This window comes from Geotrypetes seraphini, chromosome 11 (genome assembly GCF_902459505.1).
Source record: "Geotrypetes seraphini chromosome 11, aGeoSer1.1, whole genome shotgun sequence".
In the NCBI taxonomy this organism is placed as follows: domain Eukaryota; kingdom Metazoa; phylum Chordata; class Amphibia; order Gymnophiona; family Dermophiidae; genus Geotrypetes; species Geotrypetes seraphini.
This window is the reverse complement of record NC_047094.1, coordinates 54,778,209-54,801,981: the sequence shown is the minus strand read 5'-3', so window position 1 is coordinate 54,801,981 and position 23,773 is coordinate 54,778,209. Positions and strand designations below refer to the sequence as shown.

Below are 23,773 nucleotides of genomic sequence, written 5' to 3'. Positions count from 1 at the left end.
GTAGACTAAAATGCACACATTAGCTTGCGCTAATCTGTTAGCGCACCTTAATAAAAGAGGGGCTTAGTCTTAAAACTTGTCTCTCCATTATCCTCATTACTGATCTACATATATTTGTCTCCTAACATGCTTATTATATATGCAAATGACATTCACATGGACTAAAAACTGATAATCTATAGGTTGAAGCCACTCGGAACTCAACTCATCAAAAAAATTGAGATCTCCTATGTCTAGGAGGGTTTGACTAGAGCAGGGGTAGGCAATTCCGGTCCTCGAGAGCCAGAGCCAGGTCAGGTTTTCAGGATATCCACAATAAATATGCATGAGATAGATTTGCATCTCATGGAGGCAGTGCATGCAAATCCATCTCATACATATTCATTGTGGATATCCTGAAAACCTGACCTGGCTCCAGCTCTCGAGGACTGGAATTGCCTTCCCCTGGACTAGGGAATGTTGAATTTTTGGTCTTTATTGGAAGGTCAACTGATTGCAATATCTAAGGAAGTTAGACTACCTAGGAGTTCAAATGGATGAAAAGCATGCTTTGACATCAAGTTCCTTTAGTGGTTTTTAACGTGCTTCAACTGTGACTCTGAATTTTCATCCCTAAAACAAGTTTTCATGCATTGGTGTTAAAAGCAATCGACAACTAAAATGCGTTATACTGACCTCTGAATTCTAAAAAGGTTGCCTAAATTTGGGTGTGGATCCTAGATCTGCATTCAATTCAAACTAATATACTCAATGAGCTATTAACAATCCATTATAGACCTTAATTAGCACTAATTGGGATTACATGTGGCCAGGGAAGGGGCATGGAGAGGTCGGGGGGATTCCAAAATTATAGGCACTGTGTTACAGAATAGCAAACTTGCATGCCTAATTTTTGGCAGTTGGGTGTGAGGATTTACACCAGTTTTTGACAGATGCAAGTCCTCGCACCCAAAGTTGCACATGAGAACTATGCTAAGCACTATTTTATATAATTGGCGCTTAAGCACTCTTAAAATTTGTACTAACTTTGGGCACTAGTTACCGAATCTGGCCCCAAGTTTCCAAGCAAAATGATAGTCAAATTATAAACTGTACAAAAATGCTGCAACTTGAATATAAGCTGAGATTTAAAATAGGGGTCAGTGCCTTCCCCCCTCCCCCTGCCTAGGCCTCTCTGATGGTCCAGTGGTGGGCTGGAACAGGAGGAATTCCTCCCTCCTCCTGTCCTGGCCAACGGTGGCAACTTTACCTCCCTCCCCACCTCCCCCACGTACCTTTCAATTCCCTAGTGGTCCAGCGGTGGGCCAGGACAGGGGTGATCGTCCTGCACTCCTGCTCTGTGCAGAACCGCTTGCTGATTGGCTGTTTCCATTTTTCCACATTTGTATCATCATACCATTCAGCAACATTAGAAACACTTTGCTGTTAGTCAGCACCACAGCAAATATGTAAATAAAAGTTACTAAAGAACTTATGACAACTATACAGAAATTAAACAGTAGCACTTTACATGCCAAATTAATAAATCTGGGACAGTATCCACATCCGGAACAAAAACTAAACAAATTCCTTAACCCTTTGGAGATGAAGTGAAGTTGAAATGGAACTTTTGTGTGAAACTCAGGAAAAATGCAATTAACTGAAGGTTTAAGTCAACATCCAAACTGCTGTTAAAACCATTTGAGCCTCCTTACTTTACCCAATTTTTTTTTGGTTTGTTTACGAAGTACTACTCAAAAAGCCAAATTAATCCATCACTATAATTTTAAATGAAAGCAGTGCTAGACTTACCTTTTGCTAAATGTTATAGGTTTAGACCTACACTCCAGACTGCAAAACACAATGAACAGATAGATTATTACCTCAATCATCTTTTCCAGTATAAAGAAACAAAACAAAAAAAAAGGAGGCAAGTGAGATGTCAAAATCAACCAAACAGTTATTTTATTATGGTAGTTACTTTCTACCATAATAAAATAACTGTTTGGTTGATTTTGACATCGCACTTGCCTCTTTTTTTTGTTTGCTACACATTGAGGCAAGTCTCTTCTTTCTTCCTCGGTTTGCTTGACTTCCAGTATAAAGAGACATGAATCTTGATAAGTAGGCTTCTACCCTTCACCTGTGAGGATTTCAAAGGCATCATTTATACTTTTCATCTTCACCTCCTTGTGTCACTGGACAGTGCCTCGGCAGTACCAAAGCAACGGATAACTTCTAAGAAGAAATAACAAGGAGGGCATGGGGATCTCCCTGACAAATCAAGTCTTTTCTGCTCTGCAACAAAAACTTTTAATCAACCTCAATAAACATATAGTATAAACAAGGTTAAACTAGACAAGCCACCTACCCGAGTGCCACCAGCACTAACATTTATGCAACTTATAGTCTTCCCCAAGATTTTGTCAATAAAGGTAACTGCTACTTCGTCGTACCCATTGAACCAAAGAACCCTAAGCATCTTCATATACTCTTGGTACCTCCAGACAAGCACCTAGACACACAAATAGAAAGCAGGCTAAGTAACAATCAGACAGGGTGGGGTCGTCAAGACTCATGTCTCTTTATACTGGAAAAAAGATTATTGAAGTAAGAATATAATGTTCCCTTCCAGCAAAAGAGATGTGAGCCTTGGCAAGTGGGATGTACCAAGCAGTTCCTCAAGTCTAGGGAGAGGCAGACAAGCCTGCTGCGAGCACCGAGGACCCAAAAGTGGTGTCCAGTTGTGCTACCACGTCCACTCTGTAAAACTTTGTAAAAGCATGGAGGGTGAACCATGTAGCTGCTCTACAAATCTCCTTAGGCGGAACTGCCCAGGAATCTGCCCATGATGAGGCTACGCCTCTGGTGGAATGTACTTTCAAAGAAATTGGCGGCTGTCTACCACAGCTAATATACACAGACAAATTAGCCATTTCAATCCATCTGGAAATGGAAGCCTTTGGAGGCAGGTTTTCCCCATCTGCTAAAGTTGGTTAATATGAAAAGATGATCTGAAAGATTAAATTCCTTCGTCACCTTGAGATAATGGAGAACTCTTCAAACGTCCAGTAATGCTAAAACTTTGTCCTTTTTCTTTATGCCTGTGGCATTGATCACCAGAGACTGGACTTCTTGACTTACATGGAAGGATGAAACCACTTTTGGTAGAAAGAAAGGCACAGCACGTAGGAAAGGTTCTCTGCATAATAGAGCCTGAAGCTCCAAAACTCTTCTTGCCGAGACGATAGCCACTAGGAAAGCTGCCTTGACTGTAAGATACATCAGTGACGCATTCTGTAAGGGTTCATCTGAGGTCTTAAAGAGGGTCTGTAAAACAATATTAAGATTCCACGTAGGAAATGGTTGGCACATGGAAGGATTCAGCTGCAACACTCCCTTCAGAAATCTGGATGTGTCAGGATGGGAAGCCAAGAACCCTTTCTCCACTCGAGCTCTAAAGCACAAGAGGCTTGCTACCTGCACCTTGAGAGAGGATAAAGGTTTATGTATCAAAGTTACAGAGAAAAAGATACAAAGGGTGATGGATAACTGGGATGGACTAAAAAACAAGAGAGGCAAATATTCCTGCACAATATATAGTTGCAAACAAAAGAGCAATATTGAACTAGTAAGAGGGCTCTAATTTTATTTACATATAAATAAATTAGAAACAGTTCCTGGAATAGACTACCAAAGGTAGTGACACCAAAAATTATGGCAGAACTGAAGCAAATTTGGGACAGCCAGATTCAGAGCACAAAGGGAAAGGGAGGTTATGCATATATCTCTATGGAAACAGAGATAGGTATCTAGGGAATACAAGCAACTTGACAAAGGAAAACAACAAGCTAAACAATTAAAAGCAAAAAGCACCAATTGGGCTGAGCATGATGGACATATGAAATGCTCAAATTATAGCTGGCATCTTTTTTTTTTTCTTTGAACTAAGCTTTAGTTGTCCCTGGAAGGCAAGATTACCAGACAGAAACTGACCTATTTTGGACATGTGATAAGAGCGAATTCACTAGAAAAGGAGGTGTTACTCGGAATGGTCAGTAGTAAATGGAAGCAGGGGAGACCAAAGGCTCGTTGGCTGGATACCATCAAGAATGACAAGGGAATGAACATCAAGCAACTGAAAGAAGCTGTGGAAAACAGGGAAACATGGTGAGGACTCGCCTCCAAAGTATCCAAGGGTCAGATACGACTGAATGGATAGCAGTAGTAGTAAGCGTTAGAGAACGTGACCTTATTTCAGTCAAAGGAAAACACATGCTCTGGAACATGAAGTGCATGCTAGGACTAAAGATTCATGAAAGAGACAATCAATGGATTTTGGAAATATTTAAAAGAAAGAAAAGCAAGAAAGGGAATTTGAAGGCAAATATGCCTGACCTATAGAGACAGAGGTAGACGAAAGAGTAAATATCAACAAAATCAAAGTTAATGGATGTACTTCTTGACATTTTAGCTACAATGGGATATCTATCATCATAAGAGAGCAACAGTTGAAAAACAAATGAAAGCAGAGGCCAATAGAAATGTTTTATCCTTGAGTCCACATTAAATTTTTTGAATAACTGGTGGGCTACTTATTGGCATAAGAGTGAATTTCCATATATGACCACCAGTAGAGGACCTGATAGTGGATTCTAGACTGCAGGTGTGGTTCAATCTACTCTCAAGGGACTCTTCATGACTTCAAGGGAATAGTTTACTCTTCCTTTCGGAAACTACCGAAACCTATTCTCTTTCATCTTCACTATGGATCCATCCAAAGTCCGTTAACTAAATATTGTATCTGGCGCTAGCCTTTCTTGGATGATAAAGTGAAACATTTGTTCTGTCTATTGGGCCGGAATGAAATTTAGAACTATAAATTGTCTAGAGTTTACTTTAGTTTAATTTTTAATTTCTCTTTTTCCTGTTATTGATATTTATAAATTTAGATTGTTAGTTTAACTATTCTGTCTTTCCTTATAATGTAACTAATACTAATCTTCTTGGATCTTTTCTTTGCCTTAAATGTTCTTTACTTTCTTTTCCTCCCTCTTATTATATATCTCCGTAATGTTAGTGATGTGTTCTCTTGTATGCTTAGATTGTGAGCCCTTTAGGGACAGAGAAAGTAGCTCAATGCCTATATTTAGTATTGTAAACCACTTAATACCTATGTTCAAGCAGTATATCAAATGTAATAAATCCAATCTAATCCAATCCATGAATATGGTATTATGGAGAAATCAGTAGGAAAGATGAATGGAAGAGGTTTCCAGATATGGCACTACAGTTCATCTTTGTCTTTTTCTCCATTCACAGGCCTATTCCTTATCCTAACATCTGCTTAAGTGAATATCAAAGTTCTATGCACAAATTTTTGTGAAGATCTTTAGAACTAGAGGTGACCTGAGATCTGAAGATTTGAAATGGAATTCCTCAGGGCATCTTTGCAAAGAGCTTGATAAGAAATGACAGCTTGCCTCTAGGGCAGTGTGGGAACAGAGGGCGAGGCAACAAGATACAGGCGCTGAAACCCCTGAAGGGTTTAAGAACACATCTCAGAAGTGAACCAAAGGAAGAGCATGCAGCAAAAGGACATCTTTGGTATAGACATATATTAGTTCCTTTTGCTGATCTCTTGTCATGAAAAAGTGGTCTGATATGATGAAACAGACTCTGCGGGGAAAAACCAGTTGCAGTAGCTAGGGCAAGTCTGAGGAAAAGAACAGCACCAAGAAAGGAGTTATCATTCTCTACATAATATTTGAAAAATATAATCTGAAAGGAAAATGTTAAGATATGTTTAAAACTGATGACTAACGAATAGAAGAAAGAAGTTCCTTACAGCAAACGGAAGAAAGATAAAACTGGGTGTATGAGCACGCTGCTGAAGTGTAGCCTCAGATTACTGAGCAATCAATTCAAAAACATCAAAGATCCCAAATGCCAGCTTAGGAAGCTGCTTTCACTCAGCAGAAGACTCATGTGTCCCATCTGCGTCAATTAATTCAGATTGCTTATTATCAGATAAATTAACGATAGACAAGAATTTGTAATTCTTGAATTTTATCCCTTAAACGTTTGTAAAATACTCTTACAGCTAAAATAACATTTTTTTTCCATCTCTACTTATACTTCATAGCTAAAGGACATATTGTGCATTAAATGAGACCACTGCATGTGCTCCTATGCCACGGTCAATCTTCTTAGTATCCTCTATCTAATCCTAGAAAAGGCAAAAGAGCTTTTAAAAGCTTGGTTGTATTCAAGTCTCCAGAATCTACCATGTCCGATATGGCAGGGGAAAACCACACACACAATGCAGCAGAAATGTTCCCTAGCTAAAAACAAAAATATTTGACTACCCTATAATGTACAGCTTTACCAGCTCTTTACCTCCTAATAAAACTGAATTGCAACTTCTCATTAGGACCCCAAGGCTCCCCCACACTTGAATATAGAAGATGACAAAATCATAGGGAAGGAGTGAGGGCACATTATCAAAAAGTGAATGGTAATTTTCACAGATCAAATCTATCTAATAGGCTTCCCTCCCCTCCTCTATACACACAAAGCTGCTTGACTTGACGAATCATCATATTTTTGTGAGAGGCCTAAAACTGATATTACACTTGGTATATGCAGCCACCGGATCTCTGGTCCCCACAGTTCTTCCAAACTTACAGCATGCCTGGATCCATAGATTTCCTGGCAGTGTAAGAACTGGCCCTAGAAGATCTTGCAGATGTTTGAGCCGCCTGCATTATCTGTTGCATTCATGTCCTCTTCCTTAGTGAGACAGAAAACAGAGATTCCACATAAAGGCATCAGGGTTGGAGCACTTAAGTTGTTCTTCTCTTTGTTGAATGGACAGACAGTTGCATGCTTATAAATGCATGCTCTCTTCTACCCTCCCCACACCACTATCCCAGTGGCTAGAAGGTTTATTTTCCTTCTTTGTCAAAGAATTATTCCCTACATTTCTACATTAAGACACATGTTCGTATATTGATATATAAATTACTGTCTCTGTTTCTTTTTCTCTGTCTATGGGTTGTTTTGGGCGAGGTGTTCATTTCCTTTTCTCCTCAGTGTAATGCTGTAAATGTGCAAAACTCATGAAGACTTGTTCCAGTGAGATCTGGCTGATGGAGTAATCCTCTATTTGGAATTTGTCTTTGGCTTTCTCCAGTGTCCCGAACACCTTCAGTTAGACAAATAAAACAAGTCACAAACCCATAGCACATAGCTATGTATAATTCTGCTAAGATGAAAGGATGCAACAAAACTTAGACTTAGGTCCTCGGACCATTCGGGTCTTTATCTGCCGTCATCTACTATGTTACTATGTCCTGAACCACAAAAGGTTTCCTTGCAAGTAAGATTGGTTTTAACCAGTTTTACTTGCAAGGAAACTCTCCTGCCGATGCTGAAAAGGGTTCTCCGTCGCTGCTACCAACTATAGTAGCAGGCACCTAGAACCCTATACAAATGCACTACTAGGAGCTCATTAATATTTAAATTAGCTCAAAAGGGAATGCCCCCCTGCTCCCTTTTAGGGTTGCTAATTTCTAGCAGCTCTAGAGCTGCTGGTATTGTGTATGCTTACATCACATGCACAACAGCTGCGCCCCTTAAAAAAAAAAAATTCCTCACAAAACACACCCGCTGCCATTCTCCTTCCCTCCCAGCTGATTCGCAGCTTCCCCTGCCAACTCCAAAGCAGCAGCCAGCAGGGGAAGCTCCAATCAGCTAATCATGACTCCCGCTAGCAGAGGAAATCACAAGTCAGCTGATGGGGTGCCCCCGCCGCTTCCCACCAGCACTCCAAAAAGAAATCCCTAGTACCACCTGGCCCCCTTCAAAGAACTACTCCCCCCAGTTCATTCCTCCTCCTCCCTCCCACCTGGCTGGCTATATGGCCCCCGATATCCTAATCCCTCTCTAACCCCAGCTCCAATACTTTATTTGGAAGACAAGCAGGAGGTATGCCTACTCTCTTTTGCCGGCAAGTCCGCCTCTTCAAAATAGCAGGTTCCCCTTCCCAGAGTATCCTGGGATACACTGGGAGAGGCCTAAGGCATCCCTCCTGCTGGTCTTCCAAATAAGGTACGTGGGTGGAGATAGAGGGGGGCTGGAGTGTCAGGGGCAGTACAACCAGCCAGGTGGGAGGGTCAGCTCCTTGAGCTGGAGGGGGGGGGCGGGGCTCTTGGAGGGGGGCTTGGCCCAGACCAGCCAGGATGATTTTTGGAGAGGTGTAGGGGTGTGTGTGTGTTTTCCCATCAGCTGATTTGCAGCTTCCCCTGCCAGCAGAGCCCAATCAGCTGATCATGGCTCTGGAGCAGGCAGGGGAAGCCGCGAATCAGATGAGAGGAAATGAGAATGGTGGCTTTTTTTTTTAAGGAGGAGGAGCTATGCTAGCGATTGCTCTTCTGATCAAGTGTCAGGCAGTTTCTCCTCCTTTTACTATTGCTGTTTTGCATGAATAGCATGCACGTCATTTGCATTTTATTCATGCTGAGCGTCATTTGTTGGAGAAAACTCGCTTCCACCACAGTAATTTTTACTATAGTGTTGGAGCGTTGTGAATCGGGCCCTTAAAATGCTAAGGATAAAATCACATTTGTCTTTTGTCCAGTCTCTAGAAAAACTTGGATATAATCAAGCTATCTTTAAAATAAATTAGCTACATTCTTAGTTCCTAATCAGTAGATACTGAAGCTGATTTTGTCAACATCGGAATGACTGCAGAGACTTTAAAAAATACAGTCATGTGAAAAAATTAGGATACCCCATGAAATATTCAGTTCTTTCTTAAGAAATGTTCACATATTGATGTCAAATCTTTTTTTTTTAATTTCTGGAAAAGAAAGTGATGTAATTGCAGGTAAACAACAAAAATTTTCCTTGATTTACTCATGAAACAAAAGATATCCACATAAACGTGTATTCTAACTGAAAAAATAAATTAGGACTGCAGAGCAGAACCACTTCTGAGCAACTTGCTTGCAGAAAGAAACTGAGGAGGCAAGAGCAGCTCCCTTGGAAGGAGGAGAAGTTGTGGGTTCAGATGCATAACCCTACAATTCAGAACTACTAGATACATTGCACTAGAAATATGATTGATATTTACATACCTCCAGGGTATAAATGTACAGGAGGTGGGCCTCATTCATTAGAAAGTTCTGGAATGAGGGGGGCATAGGATGGACTTGAAAGATGTGGTAACAACAGTTAATATAGATGGGTTTAAAAAAGGTTTGGCAAAATTCCTGGAGGAAAAGTCCATAATCTGCTATTGAGAGAGACATGGGGGAAGCCACTGCTTGACTATTTGGATTTTTGACAGGTACTTGTGACCTAGATTGGCCACTGTGGTAACAGGATACTGGGCTAGATGGTCCATTGGTCTGTCTCAGTATGGCTATTCTTGTGTTAAGTGGTTTACATTCAGGTAATCAAGTATTTCTCCCTGTCCCTGTGCACTATTTATTGCAGCATATTCTATAGTCAACTACATTTTCCTATGGCCAAGATTATTTTGCCAAACCCAGGTGATATTTTATTCAAGAACTATTTGGTAATAGAAAATCCAACTATCCTGCCTGTTAGAGGCACCTCATCATATTTACACCAAGCTGCCTTTTCTATTCCTCATATAGTATATGTCCAACATGCCTATTATCTATAACTGGAGGAGAACACCAATGGCTGTCAAGCATATCACTGACTTTCTTGCCTAGTAATCATAGCTTTAATTACTTGTGCTTACCCATGATAACCTGTGCAAATATTCTAGATTTACCTGTGCCCAGCTGAGGTACTTGTTGGTCAAGTGATAATGGACCATTCCCTGGTGTTCGTGTTTCAGTATGCTGCCTGAAAGAGAAAGCAAAGGTTTAATGATTGAATAATGGGAGCCTGGTGACAGCCAATAGCTAGAACTTCTGCACAGTGCAGAAGCCTGGAAAGAATTCTTCATTTATCAGAATACAAAAAGCCTAGGATATCCCTTTATATTCAAAAGGCAATTCATTTGTTATGGTTGAGGTTTCTCCATTTGTCACCCTGTGTACATGTGTAGGAGGGTGGCATGTTAAGAGCATTCTGCTGGCTACTATAAATAGAAATTCATCACTCGAGGACATAACTTCCTTTTATCCTGTATGTCAAAATTAGTGGGCCTGGATTGTGTGGTAGATAGCAGCTTGGAAAGAGAAGAAGAACATGGGGAAATGCCGAGTCTAACCCTCCATTTCAGGTTGGCTTTGACAGCTAATTTTATATAATTAACAGGGTTTGTCAAGTGCTTCTTTTCTGCACACTGTCAGAGGACCGTAAAGTAAGCAAGTTTTAGTCATCTCCGAGTGTGGAGTGTGGAGCTCATACAGCCCTTAAATATAATCAGAAAAGGGCCGAGAACATTCCAAGCTCAGTGCATAGATCCAGGGTTCTCACAGCAAATTCTTTTGCAAACTCGGAGCATGACCTCCAACTCTTGCTAGTGAATACAAGGACAATTCCACCTGAATCTCTCAGCTAATTTTAGCTCACTCTTACATTCATAGTGGCCACATCAGAGAAACAATGGTGGAGATGCAAAGTCAATCACTTGGAGAGAATCAAAAAATAAATAAGAAGCAAAAGAAGAACTTAATGCATGAATTAAAATTGAATGGTTTAACATGAAGGACTAAGGCTGGTACTGGGCAGACTTGCACGGTCTGTGTCCTGTACTGTATATGGCAATTTGGTTTAGGATGGGCTTGGGGGGGGGGCTTTGATGGCAAACTGGCAATTTGGAAAATTAGGACAGTGCAAAGTAGACTTTTATACAGTCTGTATCCCACAAATGACAAGATGGTTTGGATTGGCTGGAGTGAACTTTGACGGCAACTCTTGTAGTTGGAAACTAAGGACAGGACCAGGTGGACTTCTACGGACTATGTCCCAGATATATAAAAAAAAAAAAGATACTTTAATCATGAATTTATAAGGGGTTTACGACTATTGGGTATACTGGATGGACTGTTCAGGTCTTTATCTGCTGTCATTTACTATGTTACTATGTAAAAGCCCTCAAAGGGCAACCTCTGGAAAGCTGTATATACCGATGCCTATTGTACAGGAAATAAGGTTCTGGATCTAGAGGCTGTGTTAAACAGGCTGACCTGGATTTAGTGGTGGTCATGGAGACATGCTTCACAGACAACCATGACTGGGATATAGCGATTCTCAAAATACAAAAACACGAGGATAAGATCCGTGGTATAAATACTTAATGCTGTCCTGAAGAAGCTCTTGGCATTTGGATTAGAGCGAAACGGAGATCTTCCGTCGGGATGAAAGCCGGGCACAATATTTAACCCGAGCTAACTATTATACAGCAAACAGCATTAGTCAATGTTTGAATGATTTTGCAATCTAAATAATAGCTCACAGAGAAAATAAGACAATTATCAATGATAGCCTAGTTATAAGCTCAGCAACTATGACATGCTCTGGTTACTGGCTTTGGACACTTGAGATATAAAGTCTTCGTCTCTAAGGGTGAGCAAGATGAGTTTCCTTTTGTTCTACTGTTGGCCTTTTTTTAGGGTTTTTGAGTAATTATACTATTTATTGATTTGGACTGGTCAGGAAGGACAGAATAGAAAGAAAGATAGGTAGAGTACATTATCTTTAACATTCAACATTAAAGCAACAGAACTGCAGGTTTTACAGAGTAAGAAGAGGCACTGTGGGTCAATCTGGAAAGAGGGAATGGAAGAAATGGAGCGACATTTGATTGAAGATATTCACAATACAGCTGATTGGGGTATCCTCGTTGTTGGTCACCTAGAAGTAAGGAGATCCTGAATTTTCTACAGGAAGAACTATTCCAGCAGTTGGTAATGGAATCCAGGTGGGATAAGGCCATATTGGACTTAGTGTTTACGAATGGGAAGAGTATTTTTGCTGCTATAGTGGGTGATCATCTGGCATCTAGTGATCACTAGATGCTGTGGTTCAGTATTAAGTTTATTCAAAAGCAAATGTTCTAGACTTCAAAGAGAACTAACTTTGCCAAGATGGAGGATATCTCAAGAAGTTGTAAGCTGTATGGGAACTTTTGAGGCAGGCTAAAAAGCAACTATTTTAAGGTCAAACCTTAAAATAAGAGGAAAAGAAGGCTGTTTGGTGTTCAAAAGCAGTAGCAGGTACAGAAAAAGATGTTAGCCTTCATACACATCAAAAGATCAAAGAAGGAGGAAGACAGGTGGCAATATTTAGAGAAGCTGGTAAAGTAAACAGGAAACCAAAGATGCAGATGGAAGGAAAAATAGTCAATATAGTAAAATGGTGGGCAAGATATATATTTTAGGTATGTTAGTGACAGGAGAAAATGCAAAAGCAGTGTTGTGAGGCTCAAGGCCAAAGAGAAGTTAATATGTTGTAGCTGATAAGAAAAAAGTGGGAGAGTTTAGTAAACACTTCTGTACTGTGTTCATAGATGAAAGGCCGGGAACAGGACTACAGAAGAAATCACAAACAGGAATGTTTCTTCAGACTGTCATCCAGTCCCCGAGTGGGACTGAACCTTCAGACCCCCACCGGAGCCACATGATGTCATGTAGGGAGGAACGTAGTCGGCTCCAATCCTGGATAAACTGCCATGAGATCCACTCAGTCTGCGCTCAAGCCCACTGCAGACAGAACCTGGGATGAGCCACTCAAGTCCACTGTAGACAACCTGAGATTGTTCCCAAGATTATGGACCCTGAGCTCTGAGGAGTACTGATGCAGACTGGCTACACAGGAATCAAAGTAAGGAATGTGCCTGAGGGTTACAGATCTCAACCCTGAGAGTCCGTTATCCTCTTACAGCCAGAGATGCCCCGGGGTGACCGGGATCCTCTGCCACACTGAAAGCCTCTGATCAGATAATAAACCCCCCTCCAAAAAATGAAGATTCAACTCGAGGAGCACAGACACGCTCCCTACTCCTCGCTTGTACAGAGTAAGACTGAGGGGGAGGAGCTCATCCCAGAGTGATGGGAGGTGGAGCATGAAAACAAACTGTGGGCTCTCTACAATCCTCACGACTAGTAGGGGTTAAAACCCGCTGGTCAAGACGGCCAGTCCTGTTGCACGAGAAATATTCATTGTGGATATCCTCAAAACCTAACTGGCTTGGGTTCTCCTAAGTCAGGTTTGGGAACTGCTGATGTAAGTAAAAAAGAACCACAAAGACCGAGAGCACCCTTGCACAATATGATATTGATATTGATGTCAGAATTACATGGTGGTGGTGGTGGTTGGGCACACAGAGAAGGGGAGGTTCGTCAAGCTGTTTGTAATTTGTTCAAGGTCATGTCCCATGATGATGATATATACTGTTTGGTTTTCTTTTTGTATTGGACATTGCTATTGGATAATGTCAATTAAAAAAAAACAAAACTTAAAAATAAAACAAAGGAATTCTCAGGCAATCCCAGCACAGTTGACAAAATAGAGCTAAGATATGAAAGCAAACTGCAGGAGACAGTGAGAGTGATCTGCATGCAAAATGACAAGAGAGATTGTGACAAATAAAAGATAGGAAAATCCCCCATTCAATAAAAGTAAACATGAAAAATTAAAATAATTTAGTATTTCTTTTCAGTACATTAAGTGCCTCCAACAAAAGAGTAAATAAGGAACTTATTAAAAAAATATTCTGAAGTTGAGACATTTTCAAAGCAACACCCATTTACCAGAGAACAATTCTATCTTCATTTTTATTATTCTTTCCAACTCAATGGAAATTTAAAGAATTATATGCCAGTGAGGAAAGCATGACTCATGGAATTTTTTCCAACTCCTCTGTATGTGCGTACATGTGTGGATATACCTATTTTGTATATTTGTGCCATTTTTTTGACAAGGGGGTGGGGGAGGGCTTATTTCTCTGGAATTCCTGGTCCAATTTTGCCCATTTTTAAAACAGTATGGGGCTCATAATCGAAACAGAAAAACATCTAAAAACTAGCCTAAATCGGCACTTGGACGATCTAAAAGACAAGTTGTCCAAGTGCCGATAATTGAACCAGGTTTTAGACGTATTTAAAAACAACCTAGGCCTTCACAGTGCTGCTGAACGACCAGAGCTAAAAGGGGCGTGTCAGCAGGAGTGTCGAGGGCGGGAATTAGGGCTTGATGTGGGCAGTCCTAGACTTAGTCGTACTGCATGTATAACCAAAAGTTTTACAGCACTGCCAAGATGGAACTTGACATTGCGACTTAGGCCATTTAAAACCAGGTCTAAGTCCACTAAAGGTATCCAAAGTGACCAGATAAGCACTGCAGACACAAAGTACAGACCCCTACACACTGCCCCAGTTATTACTGCTCCCCCTCCCCCATAAAAATCATAACAACAACTTTACATATCTGCCTCCAGAACATCAGCACATGGCAGCCTGGCATAGGAAAGCCTAGTAGAGCTGCACAGAGTTGGTCTTGGGGGTGGGTTAGTGAACCATGGAGAGGAAGATCCAGGCCCATAAGCCACTCTAATCACTGCATTCATGGTGAAAAATGTCCACCCCACAAAACCTTTTTGTACTGCCATATAAGTGGCTCCTGCAGCTATATGGGCTATTGGGTTGGTAGATAGATGGTCTAGTAGATTCTGGGGGTATTTTGGGGGGCTCACCATGACCTATAAGGGAGCTGTAGTGAGATGTGTATGTGGGACCCTTTCTGTGAAGTTCACAGCAGTGCCCTGTAAGAAACCCTACTACTATGGTGCCATGTCTGGGTGTCCAGTCCATCACTTTTCTGGCCCTTCCCATGCCCAAAAGATCTTTTTCTAGGCGTTGAGTTGGATGAATTTTTGGTCGAAAATAGGGTATAAAGATGGATGACTTAGCGGTCTGGGCGATCAGACGGCTGGACGCATTTTTCAAAAATGGACCTTTTTCTGTATCTGACTTTGGGCGACTTGCGACTTAGGCCAAAACGGACTTAGACGTTTCTTTTGATTATGCCCCTCCACGTAGAAAAGAGAGACAGGGGAGAGATGATGTATTTTATATTATTTACCTATGTATGCTTCTTAGAAATATAAGCGGGTTAACAAATTTTAATAAACTTGAAACTTGATATAGACATTTAAATACTTGAAGGGTATTAATATAGAAATAAATCTTTTCAGGGGAAGCAAAAATAGCAGCGTGCCAGATTTTAAGAATAAATGGGACGCCCATGTGGGATCACTACGTGGGTCAGGGCAAAACATTGGCTAATCTCAAGGGGAGGGTCTATAGAGTGGGCAGACTTGATGGGCCTTGGCCCTTTTCTGCCGTCATCTTTCTATGTTTCTAGGTAAAACTAGAGAATAAGAATTAAAGTTACAGGGTGGTAGACTTAGGAAAAACTGTCAGGAAATTATTTTCCATGGAGAGGGTGAAAATCCCCTTGATGCATGGCGCCGCCCAGTGAAAGATTCAAGTCTTTGTACCATAAGGGTCGACAGTCCTGGCGCAGACTTCGATGTTGATGCAGGATCAGACTTTGATGCCATTTCCAATGCTGACTTTAAAAGTAGAGCTATAACACTCCATGGAGTGTCCACCTAATCTTTGTACATTTTGAAACAGCCATAGCAGCAAAGGTGTCGTGTTGCTGGCAGTTTTCAAGGAAGGAGAAATATAGGATAGGAGCCTGAGGCATAGCAGAGAACTGCTCTACTCCTTACTCCAGCTCCTCTTCTCCTGCTGTACTTGCCCCCTGGCCTACCGCTTCCTCTAGCTTGACAGTTCCACTTCCATTTTGTCTGCAAACTAAATCCTGTTTGAAAGGGTAAACAAACTATATGTATTTACGTATTCCACATCTCAAGCTGAAGAACCAGAAAGCACAGTTACTTACCGTAACAGGTGTTATCCAGGGACAGCAGGCAGATATTCTTGACTGATGGGTGACGGCACCGACGGAGCCCCGGTACGGACAATTTTAGAGTGATTGCACTCTAAGAACTTTTAGAAAGTTCTAGCTAGGCCGCACCGCGCGTGCGCGAGTGCCTTCCCGCCCGACAGAGGCGCGCGGTCCCCAGTTAGGATAAGCCAGCTAAGAAGCCAACCCGGGGAGGTGGGTGGGACGCAAGAATATCTGCCTGCTGTCCCTGGATAACACCTGTTACGGTAAGTAACTGTGCTTTATCCCAGGACAAGCAGGCAGCATATTCTTGACTGATGGGTGACCTCCAAGCTAACAAAAAGAGGGATGGAGGGAAGGTTGGCCATTAGGAAAACAAATTTTGTAAAACAGATTGGCCGAAGTGTCCATCCCGTCTGGAGAATGCATCCAGACAATAGTGAGATGTAAAAGTATGAACTGAGGACCAAGTAGCAGCCTTGCAGATTTCCTCAATAGGAGTGGAACGGAGGAAAGCTACAGATGCTGCCATAGCTCTAATCTTGTGGCCTGTGACAGAACCTTCCAGTGTCAGGCCCGACTGAGCATAACAGAAGGAAACGCAAGCGGCAAGCCAATTAGACAGGGTGCGTTTAGATACAGGATGACTCAACTTGTTAGGATCAAAGGACAAAAACAGTTGAGGAGATGATCTGTGAGGTTTGGTGCGATCAAGATAGTAAGCCAGAGCACGTTTACAATCCAAGGTATGCAAAGCCTGTTCACCTGGATTAGAATGAGGCTTTGGGAAAAAAACAGGTAGAACGATGGATTGGTTAAGATGAAACTCAGACACAACCTTAGGAAGGAATTTTGGATGTGTACGGAGAACGACCTTATCATGGTGAAAAACAGTGAAAGGTGGATCAGCCACTAGTGCATGGAGCTCACTGACCCTCCTGGCAGAAGTGAGAGCTATAAGAAAAACCACTTTCCAAGTTAGAAATTTAAAATGCGTTGTGGCCAAAGGCTCGAAAGGAGGCTTCATTAACGCAGAAAGAACCACATTAAGATCCCATACAACAGGAGGAGCCTTAAGAGGTGGCTTCACATTGAAAAGGCCCTTCATGAACCTTGAAACTAAGGGATGAGCTGAGAGGGGTTTTCCATGAATCGGCTCATGAAAAGCTGCAATAGCACTAAGGTGGACCCTTATCGAAGAGGATTTAAGACCAGAGTCAGATAAGGACAATAAATAGTCCAACACCAGTCCCACTGCTGTAGATATGGGATTATGGTGATGTAACAGGCACCAGGAAGAAAAGCGAGACCACTTTTGTTGGTAACATTGAAGAGTAGACGGCTTCCTGGAGGCATCAATAATAGAACGGACAGGCTGAGACAGGAGAGCATGAGCTGGAGTCAGCCCGAGAGATACCAAGCTGTCAGGTGCAGAGACTGTAAGTTGGGATGAAGTAGTGTTTGCTGATTCTGTGTAAGCAGTGAAGGAAACAGAGGAAGAGGTATGGGTTTCCTGGAATTGAGTTGAAGTAGAAGGGAAAACCAATGCTGTCTGGGCCACCGTGGAGCTATGAGAATCATGGTGGCTTGTTCCCTCTTGAGCTTGAATAAGGTGCGCAGCATGAGCGGAAGAGGAGGGAATGCATAAAGGAAGAGATTGGTCCAATCCAGGAGAAATGCATCGGGTTCCAGACGGTGAGGAGAGTAAAGTCTGGAGCAAAACAGGGGCAGTTGATGGTTGTGGGGAGCTGCAAAAAGATCCACTTGAGGTGTGCCCCATTGGGAGAAAATGGACTGGAGAGTCGAGGAGTCGAGAGTCCATTCGTGAGGTTGAAGAATTCTGCTGAGATTGTCTGCTAAGCAATTCTGTTCCCCTTGGATGTAGACTGCCTTCAGGAATAAGTGACGAGCAGTCGCCCAGGTCCAAATCCTTAGAGCTTCCTGACATAAGGGATGGGATCCCGTCCCTCCCTGTTTGTTGATATAGTACATTGCAACTTGGTTGTCTGTGCAAATGAGAAGAACCTGAGGAAACAGGAGATGTTGGAAAGCTTTGAGGGCGTAAAACATCGCCCTGAGTTCCAGGAAATTGATGTGGTGTTTCTTTTCCTGTGTGGTCCAAAATTCCTGAGTTTGGAACTCGTTCAAGTGAGCTCCCCATGCATAGGGGGAGGAATCCGTGGTAATGACCAGTTGATGAGGAGGTAGATGGAACAGTAGACCTCTGGATAGATTTGATGATTTCAACCACCAAAGAAGCGACTGTCGAAGAGACGAGGTCACAGATATGTGTTGTGAACAAGGATCCGTCGCTTGTGACCACTGAGTCGCTAGGGTCCATTGAGGAGTACGCAGGTGGAGACGTGCGAAGGGAGTGACATGTACTGTGGAGGCCATGTGTCCCAAGAGCACCATCATGTGATTCGCAGAGATGGAAGGTTGTTGGAACACCTGCTGACAGAGATGAAGGATGGTGTGAAGGCGGTTTGGAGGAAGAAAAGCCCTCATCTGAACAGTATCCAGAATGGCTCCAATGAATTGAAGTCGCTGAGTTGGAATGAGGTGCGACTTGGGTAGATTGATTTCGAACCCCAACAGTCGAAGGAAGTAAATGGTCTGATCCGTGGCTTTGTGAACGGACTGAGGAGAAGGAGCCTTGATGAGCCAGTCGTCCAGGTAAGGGAAGACTTGAAAGTTGTGGGAGCGGAGATAAGCTGCGACCACAATCAGACATTTGGTGAATACCCTGGGTGAGGAGGCTAGGCCGAAGGGTAGCACCTTGTATTGGTAATGATGTTGGTTGACAAGAAAGCGAAGATATTGTCTAGACATCAGATGAATTGGAACGTGAGTATACGCCTCCTTGAGATCGAGGGAACATAGCCAGTCTTCCTGAGAGAGAAGAGGATATAGGGTGGCAAGAGATAACATCTTGAACTTCTCCTTGACCAGACATTTGTTGAGCTCCCTGAGATCTAATATTGGTCTGAGATCTCCGGTCTTTTTGGGTACAAGAAAGTACCGGGAGTAAAATCCTAGGCCTTGCTGGTCCAGAGGAACTGGTTCGATGGCATTGAGAAGAAGGAGGGATTGAACCTCCTGAGCGAGGAGGAGGGACTGAGCCTTGTTGGAAGCAGACTCTTTTGGCAGACTTAATGGTGGAGGAGTCTGAAAGTTTAGAGAGTAGCCGTGGGCGATTATAGCAAGTACCCACTGGTCGGAGGTGATTGCTTCCCAGCGAGATAGAAAAACTTGTAGTCGACCTCCTATGGGCTGAGGCAGAGGACATGAGGGAGGAAGACTGGCAATGTTCTGGAGAAAGGAGTCAAAAGGGCTGTGTCGACTTATGTTGAGTAGCCGGTTTGACAGTAGGCTGCTGTTGTTGACGAGCCTGTTGCTGCTGCTGACGCTGTCTGCGAGGTTGAGGAGGATGAGGCTGGGCCGGCCGAGCAGAAAACCTCCTTTGATATGAAGATTGTTGCCTGAATGAACGAGGAGGAGGAGGTTTCTTCTTGTTTTTCAACAAGGTGTCCCACCTAGTTTCATGGGCGGAGAGCTTTTGTGTGGTGGTATCCATGGACTCCCCAAACAGCTCATCCCCTAGGCAAGGCGCATTGGCCAGCCGGTCCTGATGGTTTACGTCCAATTCTGAGGCCCGCAGCCATGCCAACCTTCTCATTGCTACAGAGATAGCAGTAGCACGAGATGTCAGTTCAAAAGTATCATAAATAGAACGGACCATAAACTTCCTGAGTTGCAGAAGACTAGAGGTACATTGCTGAAAAGCAGGAAGTTTACGGTCCGGAATATACTTTTGAAAAGAGGTCACCTGTTGAATGAGGTGCTTCAGGTAAAACGAGAAGTGGAAAGCGTAATTACTTGAACGGTTGGCCAGCATGGCATTTTGGTAAAGACGCTTTCCAAATTTGTCCATGGCCTTTCCTTCCCTACCAGGAGGGACAGAGGCATACATACTGGCTCCTGCAGTCTTCTTTAGGGTTGACTCTACCAACAGGGATTCATGGGGAAGTTGGGGTTTGTCAAATCCAGGGATTGGAATCACTTTATATAGAGATTCTAGTTTTCTTGGGGCTCCTGGGATTGTCAAAGGAGTTTCAAGATTCTTATAAAAAGTTTCCCTCAAGATGTCATGGAGGGGTAACTTTAAAAACTCTTTAGGCGGTTGGTCAAAATCCAAGGCATCCAAAAATGCCTTGGATTTTTTAGAGTCAGACTCTAAAGGAATAGACAGGGTGTCTGACATCTCCTTTAAAAATTTTGTGAAGGAGGAGTGCTCTGGCTTAGCAGTAGTATCCGGCACCGATGGATCCTCCTCATCAGATGTGTAATCCTCCTCGGTACCGAGGGGATCATCCGAATCGTCCCACAAATCAGGGTCCCGTACCGATTGTAAACGGCCCTGGGAAAGTGGAGTCGATGTATCAGCATGTTTAGTCTTGCGTACCGATTTACCAGACCGAGTGGAGACGGTACCAGGGGAATGTAGTACGGTACGGGGTTCAGAGAACGGTACCGGTTCCGATCCCGTAGGAATAGCACGCTGTTTTGGTTCTGCTGACAGAACAGGCATGGACAAAGATTTATGCGGTGCCGAAACAGTCGATGCCAATAACAGAGGCTGTTCGACAGACGGCACCGAAGGCTCAGTCGGTACCGACACTGGAAGGTTCGGAGACAATAGAGTCGGGAGCAACTGTTGAAGTTGCTGCTGAAGCTGGACCTGGAGGATAGAGGCAATGCGCTCATCCAACGTTGGTCCCGATGGCACCGGTACCGGTTTTTTCTTGCTCGGTACCTTCGGTGCCGCTCGACGCTCGGGTGAAGTCGATGCCGATGAAGAGGCCGAGACTTCAATGGGAGCGGAGCGTTTACGGGGCCGGCGCTCAGTCTGCAGGACTTGGCTCACTGCATGCTCGACTGGCTGGCCTAGAACAGTAGGGGAAGGCTTCTTAGCCGGCTTACCTACAGGAGTCGACACCGCCGATGGATCTGGCGGTGCCGAGGTAGTCGGAGTCGATTTGGAGGAAGTCGTCGACGTCGATACCGGTGCAACTTCCATAGCGGTACCGAAAAGGATCCGCTGCTGAATTTGTCGATTTTTTAAAGTTCTTTTTTGTAAAGAACTACAGCGGGTGCAGGTTTCAGCCCTATGGTCCGGACCCAGACACTGGAGGCACCACTTGTGTGGGTCGGAAAGGGAGATAGGGCGTGCACACCGTTGACACTTTTTGAAACCCGGTGACGGGGGCATGAAGGGAAATACTGCTGTAGCAAAATCGAAGCCCGAGGCTTCGATGGTGCCAACAGGCCCCGCCGGGTCAGATTCGATAAAAAATATGAAAAATAAGAATTTTTTTATTTTTTTATTTTTTACACAAAAGGTAAAAAAGAAGGAAAGAAATAAAATATGAAGAGAAAAATACGCGCGAGCGGGAAGGCAAGTGAAATAGAAAAAAACTTCCAACAGCCGTTGGAAACACGCGTCTTCTTAGCTCCGCGGAATTAAGAAAACTGGGGACCGCGCGCCTCTGTCGGGCGGGAAGGCACTCGCGCACGCGCGGTGCGGCCTAGCTAGAACTTTCTAAAAGTTCTTAGAGTGCAATCACTCTAAAATTGTCCGTACCGGGGCTCCGTCGGTGCCGTCACCCATCAGTCAAGAATATGCTGCCTGCTTGTCCTGGGATAACTGATTTTACCTTGTATGAGAGGAGTTCCTGCCTCTTAATAATATTGGTTGTCTTCTTCTGTAGCTTTTATAATTCCGTATATCTTTTTTTGAGATGCAGCAAGAACTGCACACAATACTCAAGATGGAGCAATATAAAGGCATTATGACATTCTTTACCATTTATTCAGTTCCTAATATTCTAGTTGCTCTATTGGCCACCACTTTACTCTGAGCAGATTTCAATGTAATGTCCACAATGGCACATGGATCTTTTTCTTAGGTAGTAACTTCTAATGTGGAGTAGAGAATGGCACGGGGACAGGTACCCACAGTTAACCGCAGGGCGGAGACTGGGATAGTGACAGTACCTGTGGGGATGGGGCTGGGATAGAGCCTGCGGGGATGGAGTGGGGACAGAGCTCACGGGGCGGGGATGGGGCCAGAATCCATGAGAATGGGATGGAATGGAGACAAACTTTGTCCCCATGTTATTCTCTAAAAACTTGAGACAAGTATCAATACATAAAACCTTAACACATTTTAGACAACCGAATTCAATGATTAAAAAAACTGCAGAAGCTACTTTTGGATTTAAATGAACTAGTGTAAAATGACATCACTTGTGCCTTGTTTGCCTTTGATGCGGCAACAAGAGTCTTGTCTGCTAATCAGACTCCTACCACTTGCAACATCCTTCCATCATGTGCCCAGCTGCTCAAGCATCTTACTGTTACTACAACAGATTCATCCATCGCTGTTGGCATCAAGGAGCATTTCTAATATTTAATAGACACTTATTTTCCTGTTCATTCACTACACAGTTTAGGTTCTCTTCTACACCCATGTCTGAAAGACAATCCAATTGTCTTCCCAGATGGTTGAAAAACATAAGTAACTGACTCTTTGAGAAGGTTGTACCATAACCAGATCAAAATGGAAGGATCTATTTGGGATTTATAAACAGCTATATAGAATATTGTGCCTTTTTATACTTTAATAAAAATATTTAAATATAAAATCACTAGTGTTTTAGCCCATTACATTAACGGTGCTAGAGACTCCTCTTCCGCCTGCCCTTGTTCCCTCTGTTAGGTGGTGTGTTTTTTTCCCCCACTCAATTTGAAGCCGTCACCGAGATCACCGTCAAAGCTACAGAAGAGCCTCCGTTCGCCTTTGTTTAAATTTTTTTTTTAATTTTCATTGTAGGCTTCCTCTCCCTCCCTTTCCCCTTCTCGTCCTACCTTTCGCTTTTTCAACCCCCTTGCATTTCCCTTTGCACGGTCTCCCTCATGCTGTGATCATTCGCTCCTTCTCCTAGCCTCACTCTGTGGCGGCGCTGAGTTAACTTCTCCCTTCCTTCCCTGCTTCCCTCCCCCTTCGCGCTATTCAAGGAGATCGGGCAGCCTTTCCTCGCTTCCCCCCTTCTCACCCCCCTTTTCCTGTGCCTGTTTGGAGGGGAGGCTCTTTTCCGGGATCTCGCTGTCACGGGGGAAGGGAGCCGACGGAAAACTCTGGAGTGGTGGCTTCGGCCTTGCCCTCCTCCTGCTTTTTTCCCCCGCCTTCTTCATTGCCCCCTTGGACTTCAACTTAGAGACGATAAAGGGATCAGGGCCGGCACATGAAAAAAAACCAAGCCAAAACACAAAACAAAACACATTCCCTACCTGTATCACCAACTGCCTCGCGCATGCGCACTCCTGCCTGCTACGGACATACAGATCACAGATCATGCAGGTAGGAGTGCACATGCGCGCTTAGGGTTTTATTATAGTAGATAAGTGTTCGAAGTTTGTGCAAATGAGGGCAGAGCCTGTGGGGATGGAGCAGGGATGGGGACAGAGCCCGTGGGGACGGGGCAGGGATGGGTACAGAGCTTGCAGGGATGGGGTGGGGTCAAATTGTCCCTGTGTTATTCTCTAATGTAGAGCCCAACATTGTGTTATTCTTCCTAATGTGTATCACTTTGCATTTGTCCACATGAAATTTCATCTGCCATCTGGTTGCCCAGTCTTCTAATTTGCCAAGGTCCTCCTAAAAATTCCTTACAGTCTGCATGTGATTTAATAACTGACTAATTATATGAGGGTTGATTCATGTCATGGCAACTATTTTTTTTCTCTCTTGAAAATGCACCAACATGGAAAATCTAATATATACATTTTAAAGTGTGTGACATGTACTTCTTAAATGTTGCCACCAGAT

At 43.2% G+C, this 23,773-nt stretch overlaps 1 protein-coding gene across 3 annotated transcripts in view; it reads right to left on the bottom strand.

Moving 5' to 3' along the window:
- Nucleotides 1-6,031: 6,031 nt before the first annotated feature.
- ABCA3 (ATP binding cassette subfamily A member 3) overlaps nt 6,032-23,773 on the bottom strand; it is a 211,043-nt gene continuing 193,301 nt past the window's right edge. For 2 of the 3 annotated variants that reach the window (XM_033914145.1, XM_033914146.1), the window contains exons 30-31: nt 9,788-9,861; nt 7,055-7,186 (exon numbers count right to left, since the gene is read on the bottom strand). In XM_033914145.1, the coding sequence (XP_033770036.1) occupies nt 7,055-7,186; nt 9,788-9,861 (206 nt within the window). Of the gene's footprint in view, nt 7,187-9,787; nt 9,862-23,773 lie in introns of all 3 variants that reach the window. The other variant, XM_033914147.1, reaches the window with a different exon arrangement.